This window comes from Sardina pilchardus, chromosome 11 (assembly GCF_963854185.1).
Source record: "Sardina pilchardus chromosome 11, fSarPil1.1, whole genome shotgun sequence".
NCBI lineage: Eukaryota > Metazoa > Chordata > Actinopteri > Clupeiformes > Clupeidae > Sardina > Sardina pilchardus.
Window position 1 is genome coordinate 22674319 of NC_085004.1, and position 22066 is coordinate 22696384.

At 44.8% G+C, this 22066-nt stretch overlaps 2 protein-coding genes across 2 annotated transcripts in view; both read right to left on the minus strand.

Moving 5' to 3' along the window:
* The window catches only part of mafa (MAF bZIP transcription factor a), a 97167-nt gene extending 75964 nt beyond the window's left edge, over window positions 1–21203 (minus strand). Inside the window, exons 1-2 of the mRNA XM_062549282.1 lie at window positions 19848–21203; window positions 11440–11510 (exon numbers count right to left, since the gene is read on the minus strand). Of these exons, the coding sequence (XP_062405266.1) occupies window positions 11483–11510; window positions 19848–20806 (987 nt within the window). The 5' untranslated portion in view covers window positions 20807–21203 and the 3' untranslated portion in view covers window positions 11440–11482. The remainder of the gene's footprint in view (window positions 1–11439; window positions 11511–19847) is intronic.
* Window positions 1–22066, minus strand: part of syt9a (synaptotagmin IXa) — a 221032-nt gene that overhangs the window by 39069 nt on the left and 159897 nt on the right. The window lies entirely within an intron of this gene.

Below are 22066 nucleotides of genomic sequence, written 5' to 3' on the forward strand. Positions count from 1 at the left end.
TTTTTTATTTATTATTATTATTATCATTATTATTCCACTCAGTAAGACATTTTCTTTTTTTCCCCCTGGTGTGTGTGTGTGTGTGTGTGTGTGTATGTGTGTGTAAAAGAGAGTGAGTGCATTTGTTGTGCGTATTCCAGCGTGCAGGAGAGCGGATAAGTCGATCCTCGCGGCTGAGCGGAGCAATGAGCAAGCAGGGATGGGGCTTTTACGCAGGATACCTGGATACCTGGATACCTTTACTGCCCTGGGGGTTGAGTGATGACCCCCCCAGGGCAAACAGCATGAGATCAGCCTCAGAAACACAGCGCAGAGGATCCATCCTCCCTGTGCATCCTACTGGGCCTTACTGCACAAAACCTTTTAAGCTTTCTCTCAAACTTGCAAACACTGAACTGCTCACCGCTTCATACAAATTCATGCATTTTTTTTTTTTTTTTTTTTTGTATGTAGATGCTTGTCGTCCACCCCCCACCTCCACCCCCTTTCTTTGTCTTGTTCTTATTTTAAAACTACGATCCAGCAAGGAATGGTCTCTTTGCAGGGTGACAGCTACCATAGTCTGTAATTAAACACAGAAAGAGCATTCTTTTTTTTTTGCTGGTTAACCATAACTATGGAACAAGGAGAGAAGGGAACTATTCAAACCCTCCTCCTCCTCTCCTCACTCGACCACCCTCTCCTCCCCTCCACTCCACTCCAATAATTTAACAGTAAGAGCCACTGAGCCTTGTAAACACACCAGTTATGTCTGGACTGGAAAACGCAAGAAGCAGACACACAGGCTCCAAAGCTCCCGCTGTTCTCCTTCTCATATATTCCCTCCCTCCGTCTCCTTCTCCCGCTCTCTCTCCCTCTCTCTCCCTCTCTCTCCTCCTCCTCCTCCTTCTTCTCTGTTCAAGCACCCCCCCCCCTCAACTCACTCTCTTCATCCTGCCGTATCACTCGTTCAGACCTCACCATGTAGTCTTCTCTCAAAGTCCACTGTCATATTTGCAGCGTGTTGCTTTAGCAGACCGACATATCCACTGTCTTTATCGCACGAGTGACAGAAATAAAATGCTCCTCTAAGGGAATAAAGTAAGTGTGTTGTGAAAATGTAACTGTGAAATAATATACATATAACCAAAACATAACTCAAAAGCGACAACAAGCCACATCACTGTGGAAAAACCCACCTACTATCATCAGGTGAAACATCTCAGAAAGACTGAAATTAGCAATGTCAGAATAACACGCTTGCATCTTTAATTATAACTCAACAATAAGCATAACTTAACTCCACTCTGTACAGCTGTGCAACTTAAAGCATCATGTAAGTTAAATCAACACAGAGTGTCCTGACACAACTCTTGTTCCTCCCTCACTAGGCTATCTCTCTTCCCCCATTCTCATCACCCTCCTGGGGCTCGCTCTCATTTCCCTAACCTCCTCAACATGGAGCACATCCAGCACGGCTGCAGCATTAGGGAGGAGGGGGTGTGGGGGAGTGGGATAGAGGTCATGTACCCCCCTCCCCTCCCCGGTCCAGCCACTTGTCGTTACCAGCTGCTGTTTTAGTGTGGGACTGCAGAGCAAACACTAATCTCTGATTAAGACCTTTGATTAGGGCAATTACAGCACTGCTGCCACCGGGCTCGCTTGGCTGCCTCTCTGTGCTCACACACACCCACACACACACACACATATTCCCACACACACACACACACACACGCGCACGCGCACGCACGCACGCACGCACGCACGCACGCACGCACGCACGCACGCACGCACGCACGCACGCACGCACGCACGCACGCACGCACGCACGCACGCCACACACACACACACACACACACACACACACACGCACATAGGCACACATACTGTACACACGCACCGGCACAAGACACACACACTCCCACACACACAGGCACAGGACACAGGATACCTACACACACACCACACACACACACACACACACACACACACACACACACGTGGACAGAGTGAGGCATCACACGTAGGCCGGGCGCTGTGAGAGGATGACGGATGTAGGCGCTGGCCCCTTGGCCCGAGTCCACTGTGGTCCTGCGGCTCCAGAGGAGAGAGGTATCGGGGCTTAAGAGCGGCGAGTTCAGTAGCGGGGCAAGTGCACTGCACAGCTGTCACGGGCGCCGGGCGCCAGGCCGTCAGTGTTCCGCCGAGACTCGTCTCCAGCGCCCCCCGAGCAGTAATGTCACATCTCCACGGAGACGCCACTCATTTGTAGAGTTGTCACTCGCGCAGAGCGAAGCCACTATCCTGTCATAAGGGCAGCCGCTGTGCTTTTTTTCTCCTCTCTCTCTCTCTCTCTCTCTCTCTCTCTCTCTCTCACTCTCTCTCTCTTTTCCACTCTGTCTGTGTGTCTGTCTATTACCATCAGCTTCTCACCCCTGTCTCTGCCACGCCGTGTCATTTAAAAGCTGACCTGGCTGCCTCGACTCTCCAGAGGTTAAAACATTCAGCCCCTTTACTGTAGACCCCGCTGCTCATTTTATACATGTATTGATTTTATGACTCGAGCCACACAAAAAATATATTAAGCGACATATAGAGGGGAAAAAATGACTTAATTTAGTGTATTACAAAGCAATGTGTGCTTTAAATCTATGGAATGCTAGCATTACAATTTTGGCTCCACCGAGGCGAGGCATTTATTAATTTGATACAAAATAGTGTCAGTATGAGTTGAGCCAAGGGAAACTAAAATTCCCCTGCTATATTGGCTAAGCGATGAAACTGTGGATATCATTCGAAAAGAGGAAAAATGGTATTGTGCATAAGTGCAAACTGATATGTAACGAGGCCTGGTTTATCCCTAAAAACACTTAGGAAACAATGTGAAATTGTGTTTTATTAAAGTATTGTATGAGATGGTTGGCGAGCTGCTAACGGTTGAATTCAATCAATTCAACATTTGCTTCATCTTTTCTTTCCCACCCCCCCAATCACAGAGCAGAATCACAGTCCATTAAAACGTAAACATGGGCTATGAGGACAGGGAAAACATGCATGCTCCAACTCAAGAGCAACAAGGGTGAGAGAAAGAAAGAAAGAGAGAAAGAAAGAAAGAAAGAAAGAAAGAAAGAAAGAAAGAAAGAAAGAAAGAAAGAGAAAGAGGGAAAGAGTTAGATCTTGGTTTTGTGGGGCCATTATGTTTGCAGTTATTAAAATATATATATGTTGGTGCCCGGAGCATTAAGTGTGGGTTGTAAGTAATGTGCACTTAGACATAAAGCTGTGGACACAATCCTTTTATGTGTGGCAATAGCTCAGTGTTGAGGGCTCTTTGCCCCCCTCCAGTTATGTATGGCTCGAGCGGGGCGCATTGATGCATCGAGGCTTTAAACCACATGTTAGTACGAGACAAATGGCATCGACACGACAACAACAGCCCTGCTCTCTTTCTTGCGAGCACTTTAGATCCAACAACACGCAACGCCATACAGGCCTAGTGCTTTCGGCATGGGGGAGCATGCTAAATCATATGGCAATACCATGCACTGTGCCGGCCACCATAACCGTAAATAAGACTTTTTTTTTTCTTTTTTTTTGGTTGGATGGGGGGTGGAGAGAGAATATGGAGCTTTTCTACATGTTTTCCATTCTGTTCTAACTTATATTTCCTGTTAGTTGTGTTGTGTTGTGTTATGTTATACAAATCTGATTTTTTATCTCAACATATGTCACCTGATGTACTGTAAGATTGCATGTATATGTCCATTAAAATATAGATATTTACTCATTAAAATAGAGTTTATTAATAAATACAGGATAAACTACCATTTTGCTAAAATTAATAAATCCATAAAGTATTTAAATAAGTGAAAGTTTTAAGGGAGAGAGGGGATGGAAGAAGGAAATGTTGGCCAGTTGAATTTCCTCTCTCTGTGGCTGGCTGCTGGGTTGGAAATGAATATGTCCGCGCCACAAACAGACAGCACAAGTGGAAACTTCAGCACTTTTGCGCCTGTGAGGTCATTCATCAAGGTAACCAGGGAAGGTGTGCTGTTTGAAGGTGAAGTCTCAGGGAGGACTAGCGTTGCAATTTGGAAACATAAAATTGTAAAACAATATCCTGTCTGTCTAAACTAATTTAAAATAGGCTAATGAAATGTTCCTGTGCTCCGATAAATTACTTATGCAAAGATTACCTAAAGTATAACTGCATGAATTAATGGCTACTATATATTTTGACTGAAAACAACACGGACCGGACTTCAAACTCACCACATCTGATTTGCCAGCTAAATGAATACTGCAGCCTGTCGTAGACACTGTCCATGCTAAGTGGTGGTCAGACATTCACAGGGCCTGTAAGAACTCTGCAAACCTGGCACTGGAGAGTGGAAAGGCACACTGCTCCAGCTTCCCTGCTGCATGCGTTACAGGCAAGACCAGAGCTCCTTTTTTTTTTAATGACCCAACGGTGAACAGTGGGAGTTGGCACGGAGCCTCCCAATTTTTATTTTTTCTTTTTTTTGGGGGGGGGGGGGGGGGGGGGGGGGGGCACACGGGGCGGGGTGACGGAGGAGAGCAGGGAGGTGAGACGGGGCGGGACGAGACGGAAAGACGAAAATAAACAGCACAACAAAAGCCAGCGTGTCGTCTGCGCCGGGGTTTTTTCGCTTTCTTTTTTCCCCCTTCTTCTTCTTCTTCTCCACCTTCTTTTTTTTAAGAGCCATCTCTGGAGGAGCACAGAGGCAGCCTCTGTTCTCGACAGCATTAACCAGCTCATAACGGGGAGCGACTTTATCGGAGGCTAAGTTTAATTAGACACACAGAATAATACTAACAAGCAAATGGAGAAGAGGAGCCTCTGCAGCAGAGAGAGGGAAGAGAGAGCGAGAGAGAGAGAGAGGGCGAGAGGGAAGAAGAGAGAGGGGGGAGGCAAGGCCTGGGGGTGCGCCCGAGGAGACGGAGATGGGTGCTCTTCCCAGAATACATTTCACTAAATAGTGCTGATCAGCAACTATGGGGCTGTGTTAGTGTTCCTGCAGTGCCTGTGTGCAGAACTGTGTTTTTTCTTAAAGAGGCGATACCTAAGGATACTTTAAAAAAGAGAATAACAAAGTATGACCACATGGTGCTGAATTATGAATTTTTCCTCATTTCTTTTAATCATTTCATGCCAGGGCAGAGAAGCTTTCGAAAATGAGAGAGAGAGAGAAAAAAAATCTTAATTACAGTGCAGACATATTTAACTTGAATTCTATTGAAATTGCCTCTTATGTGATCAAAACAAAAATGCCCACTTCAAAGCAAAGAATCTAATAAATACTTACAAACTTTTTACTTACTGTAATACCGAAATGGTCTAAGGTCAGTATTATCATGCTACTGTTGCAGATCATGTGTACTGCATTATTCTACAGTCCAATATCAAATGACAATGCATTTGGAAAATGAAATATTGCACAATTACTCCTGAGACATTAACAGCTGTTCCTCATTTAAAGGTAAAACTCACAGCATCATTTTATGAATTATTTTGGAACACCACAAGGACAAAGATAGTGCAGACTGGGCATTCTTCTACAATACAGGCACTCTTTCGCAAAGTGACTCTCTCATACACACACTCTCTCTCTCTCTCTCTCTCTCTCTCTCTCACACACACACACACACACACACACACACACACACACACACACACACACACACACACACACACACACACATGCACACATATATACACATATACCAATGTATGCAAGCAGTAATGCTCCCTAAAGACATACACTGGTGCAAGCATGCACATACGAATACGCACACACACACGCACACCCACACACGCACACACCCACCCACCCACACATCCACACACACACACACACACACACACACACACACACACACACACACACACACAGAGAGAGAGAGAGACACACACAATCTGCATTCACACACTGGCACAGACAGACAGCGTATTTGGCTGATTCAGGGCTATCGGGGCTATAGAGAAGACCCATGCTGAGATCTCAGCTACGAAAAATAATTAGCAAAGTGGAACTAAGCCCACGAGCTGAAAGCTAAATCTTACACTCTTAAAGACTCGTAAAAGTTCTCACCGAAACATATATATAATTTCTATAATTTAATATTCTTGTGCTGGGCAATATCACAAGTAAAAAGGTGAGTTATTAACTTTACTCAACAATGGCAGTTCAAGCTGTCATTATGCTGTTAAAAACTAAAGCACCATTCCAAATGGAATAGACTCATATTCGTCCATAACCTATGATCAAATTTCATTATGTTCTTTTTTCCCCCCCTGTTTATATACCCTTGGCTTCAGTGAAAAAAGAACCAGCACGAGATTGTCTATGATTGCTTTAACTGGTGAACACTTGACCTTTACAAAGCACTTTCAGAGCGGTCTCTCAGAAGCGGAAGCCCCACAACGGCCACAACGTTCTGGAAATGACTCTGGCAGTAGGCCCCTGCGCACTAATGCAACAAACAAACACCGGCGGCCTTCCTGTGAGAGCGTGGAGGGGGCCGTGCTCCTGGGAAAGAAAGGGAGCCTGATTCATGGAGGATGATGTTCTCCACTGGACGCTACCACGCGGCTGTACATGGATATCTATATTTTTAACCTTAAGGCTCGGCCCGCGGAGTCTTGAGCCGCCGCGCCGCGCCGCTAAATATAGCCACCTCACCGCCTGAGTCTCTTGTTTCTGCTGCACCCTCTTCAGCCCCATCACCACCAGCAACACCACCCACACAACCACCACCACCACCACCCCCTCCAGCAGCAGGTGGAAAAGAACAGAGGAGGATGGGGGGAGAGAGACGGAGCCCAACCCCCTCCCTTGGGGTCACTCTGTCCTGGGGATACACACACACACACACACACACACACAAACAAATAACACATTCGCACGCATGTACGACACAACGCCATTAGCCCCACGGACGGAGGTGGCTGTAGCATGTTCTCCTACCGCATCGGTCACCTCCCCTCCCCTCCCCTCCCCTTCCCACGCGCGAGGCAAAAAGGACAGGGGCAGCGAAGGTATTTCGGCTCCTGGGCCGGACCGTTCAGGTTACTCTGCAGGACAGGTCAATCAGTATCGATTTCATCTGTGGGAAGCGGCGGCTTCCTTGCAAACCGAGCGCAGACGAGGAGACACAGGAGCCGTTAACGGACACTATCTGCAACCAGGACGGCCTCTTTTTCTTCTTTTGATGTTTTTTTTTTCTCGAGAAAAAGAGGCATTACAGGAAATGCAGAAGTGGCCATGGACTGGAGGCGTGTTGTTTTGGGAGATGACACTGTGTCAGCAACTCTGACCCGCCGCCACCTCATACCGTTACAAGGTCACATCATCGTGGGTGAGAGAAGTCGCGCTGTGGGTCACACATTCAACTCTCATCAAATGAGTAAAGCTGCCCACACTGAGCACTGCCCAACACTCAGATGCATCCCTCTCTTCCTCACATGTGGGTTCTCTCCCGGGCCGAAACCCAACTGGCTCTCTACCTTCCTCCTCTTCCCCCGTTCCCTTCTCCTCTCCTCTCCTCTCCTCTTCTCTCCTCTTCTCTCCCTCTCCTCTCCTCTCCTCTTCTCTCCTCTCCTCTCCTCTCCTCTCTTCCTGATGTAATTTGGGAGCACTCTTTGTCAGCACTTTCTCTGCTCCTCTGCTCGCTCCTCTACACACACACACACACACACACACGTGCACACACACACACATACACACACACACACGCACACACACACACACACGCATACACGCACACACGCACACACACACACACGCACACACGCACACACGCACACACACACACACAAACACAGAGACACACAAACACCTCCACACACACAAAGATCCCCAAAGCCCTTTCTGCTATTTGAACTAAGGCCCCTGGCACGGTGGAGGTAGGGGCAGCCCTCAGGCACATCAGCCACCTACAGTACGCCTCGTGGGGCGAGAGAGGGGAAAAGGGCCGAAAAGGGACGCCAGGAAAAGGTGGGTGGGTGTGTGTGTGTGGCACATGGGAGGTCTCCGGTGGGAGCCATGCTCTAATGTCAGCCTCGCCCCCCTGACCTTCAGAGCACCCCCCCAACCCCCCCCCCCCCTCACACACACACACACACACACATACACACACACACACACACACACACACACACACACACACACACATACACCACCCCACACCATCCACTCATCCACCCCAAATTCTGGAACTTTTCTATTTTATTGAGTGAAAGTAGTTATAAGTAAACACAGGTGTCAACTGGCTGTGTTTGGGCCGTGACTGAGCAGAAAGCTCAGTGAGGAAGCCTCGGGACAAACTGTCTCCCCTCGCACAAGGACAGACTGGGCAGGGCCGGGGCCCGATCCTTCTCAATCACTCCACCGGACAGGCAGGTCCAGACGTGGGGAGACTACTCATCACGCGCCCTCACACCCTCATATGCATGGATTTGCATAAAATCAACATGGCCGCCGGTAAGGACCGGTGACACAAATAAACAACAAGGGGGAAAAAAAAGACTGCCATCGGGCCTGTGTGAAAGGAGGCATCGTCTGGTCAGAGAGCTATATGCAGAACACACACACACACACACACATGCAGAGCACACACACACACACACACACACACACACACACACAGCAGAGTGTGAAGGAAGGCTGGGTGGACAAGTGTGTATGTGTGTGTGTGTGTGTGTGTGTGTGAGCGCGTGCACATACTGTATGTGTCTGTGTGTGTGTGAGTATATGGAGGGAGGGATGCAATAGGATGCAGATTTATGACGCTGACTAAGACATCCGTCCTTATGTTTTTCCACTCATACGCACCACACCACCGCACGCTCCCTCTCTCCCTCCATCCCTCCCTTCATCCCTCCCTCCATCCCTCTCTCTCTCACTCACTCATTCACTCGGTCGGGCGGTCGGTCGGCGGGTTGTTTATATGCGCTGCCCCCTCACGCGGCGCAAAGGGCACCTAATTCACCACGGCCGAGGACTGACAGGAATAACAGCACTTAAAAGACTTCATCTACAGCTGATTTGTCCTTGCCTCCGCTGACAGCTTTTGTCTCTCGCTGCCGCCACCCCACCCCACCTTCAGACACACACACCAACACACACACACTCACACACACATACAGGCACACACACACACACACACACGTATGCTTTTCCTTTTACTAGAGTTAAGTGAAGCTGGACTTGCGCCAGTTACGGCTATATCCGCGCTCCACTCAAAGACAATAGGGTGAATCTCGCAGCACCGTATAGGGGAAACAATAGCTTCGATAGCATCGCCAGGCCATATAGCAGCGGCGTAATCATTATGGAGGTCTCTATTGTATGCAGGGTTTTTTTTTCTTTTCTTTTAATTGTTCTACGCTAAGTGAGAGCATCTGTAATGGATGTATCATTGACTGAGCTCATAGAAGCTAAAGATGCTTCAGTAGAGTGCTTACTCTCATTAGCAGTAGTTGATATGATGCAGCTTTTTGTGAGACGAGGCTGTATCATCAAGCCACCTCTACAGTAAAGGGGTGGATAACGCAGAGGTCAGAACCCGCACAAGTGGACCGCCGGACCTCCCGAGTCCACTGCAGCCGGTGGACCGTCCCCTCCAGGGCGTTCCATGAGCCATGTGCGGGGACGAGCGACGCACCCCCGCGCCAAATTATGGATCCAGCCGAGCCCTGGCTCAGCCCCTGAGACAAACCCCCCCCCCCACACACACACACACAACGTAAACAGCGCTTTCGACACTTTGACTTTGTTGCGAGCGGTTTCGAGCGGCGAACCCCTTGTGTTAAATTAATTGTGTTGTGGGGTGGGGTTGGGAGTGGGAGTGAGGAGTTGAGGGGGGAAGAGGGAGGAAACCACAGTGGACAGACAGTAGCCTTACTCACTGTACATTATTACCTATCAACCAGGGCCAATCCCTCACGCTGTGGCAAAGGGCCCAAACCCAGGAGAGGGGCAGGGGGGGGGAGCGAGAGGAGATGGGGGGGGGGTGGAGAGAGAGGCAGGGTGGGTGACTTGGGCTGAAGCCCGGAACAGAGTGAGATGTCACTGCTGCCAGAGACCTCACGCCACGGGCCCTGTGACAGAGCGCTGGCCTCAGCCCCCCGGTGGAGATGATCCCCCCCGCTCGTTTCCACACAGTCTTCGCAAGAATCTATCATAACCGAGCAGAGTAGCAAACTGCCCCTGGGAAGGTGATACAACAGGAGTCCCCCCGACACACACACACACACACACACACACACATCCCTCTACAGTACCTCTCCCCTCCCCCACCTTCCTTTCTTTTCAGGTGCAGTTTATTAATACAAAATAATGCTCGTCCAGAGAGCCAACTCAAATGAAACACTTTCCCTGAACATGTGAAGCAAATATGGGGGTGGCTCTTTTTTTGCTGTTTGTTTTTCTTCTACTGCTGCTTGATCAGACAAAATCTCCTGTATCATGTTTAGTTATTTTCTAACTCTCTTTTTTAAAAAAGCCAGAGGGACTGCTACGCACAGCACAGCACCCCTCACACTTCCAAGTCAATTATGATCCCAGAATCCTCTATTTCGGCGCTGCCAGAAAGCATTAGTCCAGCTGGCGCTCTGGTGCAGTTATACACCGGCTCCTCCGAACTCTTATGCAGATCACCTGAGTTGCAGTCGGCTGCTCAGCGAAACCCGAGATTCGTTTTTGCACACAGTGAGTCACACACAGCGCGGAGAGGGCTTGACTTTGCCTCGTCGTCGGTGGATTAAAAAAGGTGCTGTGAACTCCTGAGTTTAGTCAGAGCCTTCACCTCCTGCGTCAGGGGAGAAGGGCGGTGCCACTTAGAAGGCCCCGAAGCAAACAGATGGAACGTTATAGAGCTCTGTCTCCGCAAATGAATCCACTCTAACGCCGCGCAGATCGGAGTAGGGAAGAGTACAATCAGGGAGCCAATTACTGCAACAGCAAAAAAGCTCTCGCGATAAACATTCCACTGAGTTGTCTTCAGGGCCGGGCCACTGATTTGAGATGATCACAGACGTCTGTGTTGCATTATAGGAGATCAAGTTGAGGATATTGCAAGAAAATGATGCACAAATAAACAGATTCTTCGCAAGTGCTACTGTACATATAATTAAATTTCAGATATTTCACATCCTACTCACAAAACCTATTTCAGAAAGCACACACTGCCATGTATAACACCATGTATAACACACATTTTCTAAACGCAGTTATGTATATATTATGTGTGTATAATTGCATAATAATATTCAAATGATAATAATAATAATATCCAAATAATAATAACAATAATAATAATAATAAAATAATGATCATAATAATAATAATAATAATAATAATAATAATAATATATCAGTGCAGTGTGTAAGAGCGACGGGCATGAGATGTCAGGGTGTGTGAGGGGGTGTGAGGGTACCTCAGTCTGCAAGGGCGGGGTGAGGAAGGAGCAGGCTCTCTGGTCACAGGTGAAGAAACTTCCGAGACGACCTGATAAGAAACACCACAGTATGAAACCACTGTCAAAATCTCAAACATAAAACACCAATAAATACACACACACACACACACACACGCATAAAATACTCACTTACTTATGCAAAATGAATGTATTATTTAATGGCAAAAATACTGATCAAATGATTTTTGCAGTCATTGTGAATAATGAAATACATATACAGTATGTATATATACAAATACTAAAATGCAAAAATTGTATGTGTTAGTGAGTGTGTGTGTGTGTGTGTGTGTGTGTGAGTGTGTGTGTGTGTGTGTGTTGTGGGATTTTTTATACTCCCTGTTGAGAAGTATTATCATATTGACATCTTTTTTGACAGACAGACAGACAGACAGACTGACACACACACACACACACACGCACACGCACACACACACGCACACACACACACACACACACACACACACACACACACACACACACATACTAAGCAGTGACCAGTACGCTGAACTATATCTAACAGCATGGTCAGCTCTAATTTCAGTCAATCAGACTACAGCTATTTAACTTCACTTCTCATAAAAAGAAGCACTCCTACATCACACAATCTACATACAGATTCATACGGAGTACACACACACACACACACACACACACAGCCAGACACAGTTATTGTAAACACACAGAGACACATACATACCACAAACAAACCTCTACATCACACATGTGCAGTCTGTCCTGCCTAGACACGTGCTCAGGTTCATTTTTGTGGTCAGCAATGGCAGCAAAGTCTCCTTCGCAGGCCCTCACTCTCTCAAGTGCCCTCCTCCAGATATGATACTACTCTCAGAGCTCTGCCCTCCAGAAACAGTCCCGACACTTGAAAAAGATTAAGACTTTAGAGGTGTTGTAGGTCACCTTCTTCAGTTGAGAGATCAATGTCTGTTTGACTTGAGGAGTGATGAGAGACAGAGAGAGAGAGAAAGAGAGAGAGAGAGTGAGACAAGAGTAAAGTGAGAGAGTAAGGGGGAGAGAGAGAGAGAGAGAGAGGAAAAGAGGGAGGGAGAGAGGAAGACAGAGAGTACAAACGGAGAGGTATTGTTTGCATTGAATCACCTTTTTGGCCTCATTAGAATTCAGATGTAAGAGAGCCATTGTCTTGCCCTCCTGAAATGAACACCCCGCTAGAGAAGAGAGGAGCGGAGTGGAGTGAAGAGGCAGAACAGGGCAGCACAGACTGTATTGTCTCTTAGGGCACCCATGACAGACTACAGTTATTCACACTGCCCTCCAAATACTGTCTTCGCAACCTGCTCGAGAGCTGGCAAGAATGTTTAATAGGAGGGTGGAAAAAAACATTTAATTAATTCATGTGTTCAATAAATTGGTGTGATCTGTTGAAATAATAAACCATATGACTTACTTTTAGGCCCATTTTCAAACATCAAAGGGTCAACTAGCAATCTGCGAGGTGCAGCACCCCGTGATTTTTACGATGCATGGATTATAATTAATGTCCTTATATGGTGGCCCTCGTAAAAGAGTCGATGCTGAGATGAGAAAATGCCCATCTCCTCAACCTAACTATTCTCACTTTTGTGGTGTTGCTTATTTCAGTGCATTCCCTGCGATCTCTCCCGCCTCCCTCTCTCTCTCTCTCTCCTTCTCTGTTTGTGAAAGGCCAGGAAAAGAAGCCAGTCTAGGGAAATACTTCACCTCCACCCTCTATGGAAAAAAAAAAAATCTAAAATTATTGGGTTTTCAAATAAATGCCACATAACTCAATTTTAGCGACTCCAGGAAAGCGGCGGTCGGCTGCTGGAGATGATGGAGGGAACGTATAGGGGCAGAGACAGTCACCGTGAGCGTTAGCATCCTACGTAGCCGGCCGTACATGAGGGCAGAGAGAAAGAAAGAGAGAGAGAGAGAGAGAGAGAGGTAAAGGGAAACAAAGAGAGAGGGATAGAGAGGGAGAGAAAACTATCCACACCAGAGCCACCTAAAATCATCTCTTTCAAATCCACTGATGCAGAGGCTGAGTGAGTACAGACATGTGAAATCACCAGTGTCACTGGGTTCTTCCTGCCCAAACTCTCGAAACCTTTCTTTTGAAAAACCTAAAAACTCTGCATGTAAAAGAGACTAACCTATGTGATGCATTTTTGGATTGTTAACGTACTGTAAAATAATATGGCAGTCACAAAAAAGGCCAAATGAATAATCCATTCTAAACAAAAATGTCTCTTTGAAATTCCTTTGTAAAGCAGGTTTTTTTTATGAGTAACTGGTGGGTCCCGGTTGCCCATCTAAGGCAAAGCTGAGGGGAGCCAGTATTAGATTCATAGAAGTCACTACACTCTTGCTTTGGGTACAATTGCAGTCATATAAAATTACTCCTAAGAGTATTGTGCACCTCATTATCAACATAACCTGGAGCCAGACAGCTCTCAAGGACAACACCTTTAATAGGAGACGGGGATTTTGTCTGAATATCTGTGTGGAGCACTAGGTGACTTCAGAGCAGAGAGAGAGAGAGAAAGAGAGAGAGAGAGAAACATACAAAAACATACAAAAGGGAAAAAAGATACAGACGAATAGAAAAAGCGAGACGGAGAGAAAGAGAAAGTATTTCTCACTGAAATAAATGTGTCTTAATTGATCTACAATTCACATTTCACCCCTGGGGGAGGGCAAGCTTTCATTCTCTGATTTAAGGTGAATGATGCTGCCTTTCTCACTGTGACCTTCAGCAGCCAAGACAGGTTCGTTAGATAAAAGGAGAAATTTGGAAACTGCCCTCCTACACACAGACACACACTCCCTCGTTCACACACACACACTCTCTCTCTCTCTCTCTCTCTCTCTTTCCTCTCTCTCTCATTGCCACCTTTCTTTTTCTGCCCTCTCAAACATTATTCACTAACACATTCTAGGTTTCCCTCTCCATTGTACATTTAAGCTGAAATATCCAATATTTGCATTATTATTATTATTATTATTATCATTATTATTGTTATTATCATGATAAAGTAAAACTTTAATTTTGCTCATTGAAATGTTATTGATAATCTTGTGGACTGACTAAAATAAAACATACCAGGCATTTTTTCATACAAGTTAAATAAGTAAAAAAATAAATAAACTGTCCCTCATAAACTCATAAAACCCTATTTTTAGGTGTACAGTTTGCTTCTCAAAATTCTCTCTACCAAAATATACATATTCTTACACCGTGTTGGAAAACTAATAAAAATGGTTTTGATAAATCATTTAATAAGCAAAAACCAGGCCAGTTGGCCTAGCGTCCCTAAGGGATATGCCTGACCTCTACATGTAGTTGTGTACTTAGGCTCTCATCAACTGTGTTTCTCAAAAAACAATATTTAACCTATACCAAATGTTTGGAGGATATAACGTTTGGCCTATTGTGCATCACTCTTGGCTTAATGTTAATGTAAAATAGTTTTCATCTTGGCATTGATGGGTTTTGTCTCTTACCGACTGGAATTAATGCAGTTGCGGTTAATTTACTCAGATAAATACAGATGGACCTGCAATGATTCATTCTGATGCAGGAAAAGCACTGAGGAAATAGAGAGAGAGAGAGAGAGAGAGAGAGAGAGAACAAGTGAAAGAAAGAGAAACACGTGCAGTGAAAGAAAGAGGGAGAGTGAAATAGAGAGAGAGAGAGAGAGAGAGAGCTGCCCAGCATGCCAGTAAGAGATGAGGTGCGTTGTGGACAGCAGCAAGTGTGTATGTGTATGTGTGTGAGTGTGTGAGTGTGTGAGTGTGTGTGTGTGGGGGGGGGGGGGGGGGGGCGCACACACACACACACACACACACACACACACACATGTTTCTCTTAAGGATCTACACAGGAAATGAGTGCGGCGTCCCAAGAGGGCGTGGATCAGTGTAGCGGCTCCGTGATCGGCCCTCCTACTCTCCCACTGACCCCCACACACACACCTCCCTTTGCAGACCTGCGCTGGCCGAAAAGCCCACCCTCTCATCACCATGCATGGGCTCCCACACACCGCCAACACATACATCACTTTGACAAGAACACACAGGTGTAGAATGAATGAGGGGATGGGGAAAAAAGCCATGAATGCATTTTTTATTTTTTTTTGCTAATTATTATATTTTCTCTGAATATTTAAAGGGTTGTCGGTCAGTGTGCTTGTCTTTAGTTGCGTATTTGCTGTACATTGCAATTGTAGTATTGCAGTGGAATTCAACTGTGTATTCACACACACAATATAGGAAAAGGTGCTTGTCTATTTTATGTGCAGATTTTTTTTAGGCATTCTAGGACTGCACAAAGGGATACATTGGCGAACTAAACACATGCGATTATTTAACCAAAAATGAATCAGGTCAGTATCTTTCTACCTCATCCGTGCCAAAAGAGAGGAAATGGCATGGCGGAAGCCTTTCTACATTTCACAGAAGGCATCTTACCTTACCCCCCTGAAAGACATATGTAATTAGATAAATTGAGCAGTTTCCTCAGTGTAAGTAAGCTAGAGCATGGCTCTGTCATAAATCGCCGCTTGCGTGCATGCTAAGAGCTAAGCCTGGCACAGCTGCAGTGATCCACCCCCCACCCCCCCTCGTGATTTATCATTTTTACATTGCACAAGCTGGCTCCTTTTTGAGAGATTAATCATCAGGAAAATCATTTCATTCTGTCAAAGCTGAAGCCACTGTCTCGCTGCTTCCCTCTCTACATGTATACCTTTTCTCTAAATCTCTTTAAGTGACGTTTTCTGTAGGCACCTTTTGGCGATCGTGTAAGATTCAAAAGGCAGCACGAGAGCAGCAGGTTAGTACATTGTTTGATAGGAAAATGATAGTGTGCACTGCCCTGCTCTTTTGCATCCTAAACCCCGCATGTTGCACACTGTGAAACTATTTCTGTAGGCTACCTATTTTTCTGTAGGGAAGTATTGAGAAGAGGGCAGTCTTGGTGTACTGTACTGTATGTGATTGACTCAGAAGAGTCATTCTTTCCAGGGTTTGGGTCCAGGTCCTCTCAGAGAACACTACATCTTGGGCATGGTCTTGAATGGGTTACATGACTACCCTCTGTGCTTGACCACAATGTTCCAGAAACAACTTGTTACCTAGAAATTGTGTAGTCGTGGGAAAGGTGTTCATTTTAAGAAATCATTCAAAAACCTGTGCCATTCAATAAACAGGAAAATATACTAGTACTTCAATTATTGTAACATCATCACATTAAAATAAAACTAGTCTCATATTGTGTGCACAATTTCTCTCTTTCTACATTATAAACATATTGTCATACTCGTAACTCCATTATCCAATGCTTCATATGTCTACTCTAACATAAACAAAGATCATATACAAGCCACACTTGCATGACACTATGAATCACATTAATATTCACTTCCGTCAAATGTAAGCTTCAACATCTCCTATGACACCAAGCTAAAAGACAAAATATTTAACATACTGTATATCCACAGGTTTAAAAGAGCACCCTTGTATCCTACTTCAATGCTATGATATGATCCCAAACATGACCTGAGTATGTTAACCTTAATGATTAGCAAAATTACAATAACTGTCCCTAAGATATGAAAACTTTAGATGATTTAATTCAGAGAAAACAACTATAACTCCTGTAGTCAGAGGCTACTGTATGTACCACACTAAGAGCCCATAGTTGATTTGCATAAGGGGCTACTCTTTAAACTGATATAAAGTTGTAACTGAAGTCTTCCTATCAGCTCAGAACTTTGAATACTCCATATAGGCCTATTTACATTCATTTCAGGACAACAACTCCAATTGAGCTAAGGATTCCACATTAACTTTTTCGACTAACAGGTGCCTGATGCAATATTTGTTAGTTAACAGGCGGTATCAGATTCGCAGCATTCCATGCGGATTACTGCAAAATGTTGACATTACAATTGATACAGTATGATTGGTTTACCTTTAGGATCATATCGGCAAAGGTATTGTCTGATGTAAGATAATAACAACCCTTTGAAGGATGGTCTGCACGTTATCCCTTTGCCCTTATCGTGATAGTTATGTCTTGAGTAGACGTAACTGCAAGCTGTACAACAAGATTATAGGTTACGTTTAGCGGTTGTCTACCAACCTGTCACTGAAGTGGAAAGGCACGTGCAGTGTTGATCATGACGGAATATGTAGTATCTACGTTTGTTTAAGCATTTCCTGGTAGCACAAAGTTTCAAAACATGTCCTGTCACTGACAAAGCCCGCCGTTGTCTCTCTATGTACCCGTCTCCCTTTACGCACTGAATTTCACATCATCACTACAAAACAGGTCTAAGACAAGGTGTTTATGAAAATCCCTTATCCCGTTAAGTATTGTATTTGGGTTCAATGACTAGTTATTTTGATTATTCAACATATAATAAGTGCTGCGTACTCGATCCATACCAAGAGAGACGGAAGACTTAATTGAGCCCAAATTGTTTTTTTTATTGCATATTATATAATTGTATGAAATGAAAATAAGCACATATGAACATCACATATGGTTAGTGAATGAAATAATTTTGCACAGCAAAATATATGAGGAAAGTTTAATTAACATACTTTTATAAAATTTACTGATGAATGGTATTCCACCATATCTCAGGCAGGGTGTCAATCCCTGACTATAAACAATGTCCAGACATTATTGATTATTATATTATTGCCATGTAAATAATGAATTTAAGACAAAAAGAAACTAGTCGTGTGTGATAGGACAACTAATATCGTTAAATTCTCCAGCAATGCCATGAAACTGCTTTTAGAATTAGCGTTCTAGATAGATTCCATTTTGTAATATATGATTGCAGGCAATTTTAGTGCAACTCAGTCCAAAATACTTCAGGTCTTTACATAACTCATTTTTGAATGGATGGTAATCCATGTTAAGGTTCTCCTCGTTTAATACTTTGGTTTTTAAATACAGACAGTGGTAAGCGATAACAAGGACTGCATCTGTCACACTTCTCTTTTAATTGCAAGCACATGCTGCAAAAACTCAGTTTCCGCCCATGTAAATCCCGCTTTTGATACAAACTTGAATGCCTCCCATCTCTAAACACCAATAACATATTTAGTGCATAGGACCACACAAATCCTACAACTTTCTTAAACCTGATCAGGCCATGACATTTCTTTTGTTTATCAGCCTCTGGCATAACAACCTTCACTTTTTAGGCTTACAGATAATAAAACTATATACTTAAATTATATGTTTAAACATCAGTCTTTCATTCCAGAGTTATCCAATGCACAAGAATGGGGTATGTATTAAATAAACAAACCGCTTTAAGCAACAGACAGTTTAGTCCCGAAGAGGGATTGGTTCCATTTGGAAACGATGAGTTCCTTCCCCACCCCCAGCCCGCAACATTGACTCCAGTCCGCCAACTTTCAACAGGAATGCATCAGTGCATGGGGCCGTATGGAAATGGTGCCGATGTTCGTGCAAGTCATCACGGTTTTTTTTTTTCAGGGAAGGGGGTGGTAGTTGTCCATTCACTTTTTTGCTGTATTCCAAAAAAGTGACTCGGCGATAAAAGAAATATATGAATGCCATGCTGGACTCATCCATGAAAAGTTTACAAGCACAAAAAATAACGAAAGAAAACCGTACATGTCCAGCATGCAGGGAAGTCCAATAACACAGTCTCTTTTTATACAAACAATATATTGTGTCTTATGTAAAATATTGCTGCTTAACATAAAATAGCAAGCATAACGCATGAGATGGTGATGGGGTGAAAATGGCAGGCTCGCGGTCTTCTTACTTTGGCAGATAAAAAAGTAAAAGGCCAAAAAAAAAACTTAATACAGAAGGTAATTACAGCGGTTTGGCAAGCACCTCTGAGGGCAAACTGATGAGCTTCAGTGGTGTACACATCTCTAGGCATGCACACACAAAAAATGTCAAGTTCGCTTAAAAAATATGACAATCTTATTCAAAAGCACTGCAAGCCAAATGAACATCGATGAAAACTGAAGAGCTCGGCAAAATGCTTTAAAAACAATAGGCATGGTAATAAAAAAAAATACGAAGATGGCAGGTTTCAGAGCACGCTCCAAAATGAAGTTCATAATTATTGATGACAAGTTCGATCTTTCTATGTCAAGCCCCCCAAAAATCGTATGAAAGTCAGATTGACAGGCTTGATCGAGCCTTGGTTGTCAGAAAACCAAAAAAAAGAAAATGTTTGAAAGTTGGCAATACCGATTTGTCTTTGTCTAATAAACCCCAAAAGAAAAAATATTTCACATGAAAAACTTTTACATGGGGCACTGACAAGCTCGGCTTGTATCTCTTTTCTTATTATTAGACGTAGACTCACATGAAAAACTCCGGAGAGGAAGGATTGTTGTCACTGCTGGATCCGTTTTCTCTGAAGCCATTGCTGATGAGCTTCTCGTATTTTTCCTTGTAGGCATCCCTCTCCCGGACCAGCCTGGAGATCTCTTGTTTGAGGTGTTCAACTTGCTGAATGAGCTGGGTCTTCTCTCCCTCCAGGACGTGCCGCTGCTGGACACGCTTGTAGCGACAGGACTGGGCATAGCCTCTATTTTTGAGGGTTCTCCTCTTTTGTTTGAGCCGGATTACTTCTTCCTTGCTGACCCCCCGTAGCTGCCGGTTGAGCTCTCGCACCGACATGGTCACCAGCTGGTCATCCGAAAACCGGTCATCCAAATGCATGTGCTGGTGGTTTCCCCCGGAGTTGTTCGAGACTCCCGGCGCTTGATGGTGCCCCGCATTGTGATGGTGGTGGTGGTGGTGGTGTGGACCTCCGTTCTGTGCGGCTGCAGCAGCGATAACTGCGGAGACCACCGCGGCGGCTGATCCCATCTCTTCCCCGGCCATGGTGCCTCCTCCCCCGGCTGCGCCGGCAAACTGCTGCCCTCTAGTATAGCCATCGAATGTCTGAAGCTGGTGACTGCTGTTAATCAGCGCCTCTACTGCGTCTTCGGGGCTGAAGCCCAGAGCCTCCGGGTTCAACTGCTGCTGATAACTGGTCATCCAGTAGAAATCCTCCAAGTGTGCCTTCTGCTCGCTCCCCGAGCCCGGACTGGGCGCCGAGAAGCTTGGAGAAGGGGGAACCGAGCTGCAAGGCGTGCTCATCGGGGTGGAAGACAAGGATCCCCCGGCGATCATGCGGCTACACTGGTTGATGCTGCGATCGGGCTCCACCGGCTCCTTTTTCACTTCAAACTTCATCAGATCGAAGTCATTAACATATTCCATGGCCAGGGGACTGGTGGGCAGGTCGGAGTTGCTCATTGCCAGTTCTGATGCCATCCTCTTGCTGTTGACAGTCCTCCAAAGGGGGTGAAGAGCAGCTGTCAAACTGGTCTGGTTTGGAAGAGTGTGAGCCAGCTTGATGTTGTTAAATGTATATCTCTTTAGTAAGAAAAAAAAAGCTTTTCAGGGCTTTCCGGCGACGCGGTCCTAACTCTCAACTAGTAGTTTTCCTGTGCAGAGTGTAATGCACAGATGCATCGGAGCTCAACGTGCAGAAATCGTTTTCCTTGCTTTTCAGAAGAATTTCGGCGGCTTTGTATTTCAAACATTTAACATTTCAAGAGAGCATACCGTAGACTGGTAGAGTTGAGAGTTGTTTGAATTATGCTAAATGCAGGCTTGAACAATGAAATTGCCCGGGCTCGTAAGAGAATTTTAAAAGGATCACGAAGCAGATGAGTTTAAAAGCATTGCTGAGTTTTATAGCTGGGTTGACGTCAGGGAAATTGACTCGACCAACGAGCCAATAGGCTCACTCAAACCGGCAGCTAATTAGCATTTTTTGTCGGCTATAGAAACAAAACTTTTCTCAACTGTCAGAGGTTATCAGCTGACTGTCAGCTGAACCTCGAACTCTTAACTGTTTCGTGCACCTTTTCCCCAAAAAATGAAAGCATTAAAACATAAACTCCTTTTTTCTGTATCGTTAACGCACGTTATGCTCATTCACATACATGCCGGTAGACTTGATCCACTCGCTTTCTTTGGACGGATACATTATCCTAAATAGCCTACATTTAATTTGTTAGTTTGTAGACATACAGTGTTTTACAACGTTCATTTGGAAAAAAAGCTTCTTATAATTGTATCCAAGTCTACTCATTTTAATGCGATCGGGTATTTCTGCGCATCAGACTGAACCCCAATGGCAAGTCATGTTTGTGCTCTGTAGTATGAAGAACTGTATTTACCTACAGTTAAGACAGTTTTGTCTAACAACAGTAAAGATGATATTTAGAATGCATGTAAGTCTACTTTGTTTTCACAGGGAACGGAACACATAGGATACCCTACACACTGTAAGCGCTTATAGAATAAAAGTTGGACATTCATTTTCTTTTTCAATGCAAACAATATTTGGTGCTGAGACTGAGTCTGTTTATAAGTGTTACATTTAACGTGTCCAAATTAAGATAAACGTATCCTTGCTTCTTTCTTGCTTCTCAACCTTTTTGACTGTGAATAGACGAATCCTTCTCCCCTATGGAAACTCAAGAGTGCCACCTTTTGGTTAAGTAGGCGTAGAGCTTCACACAT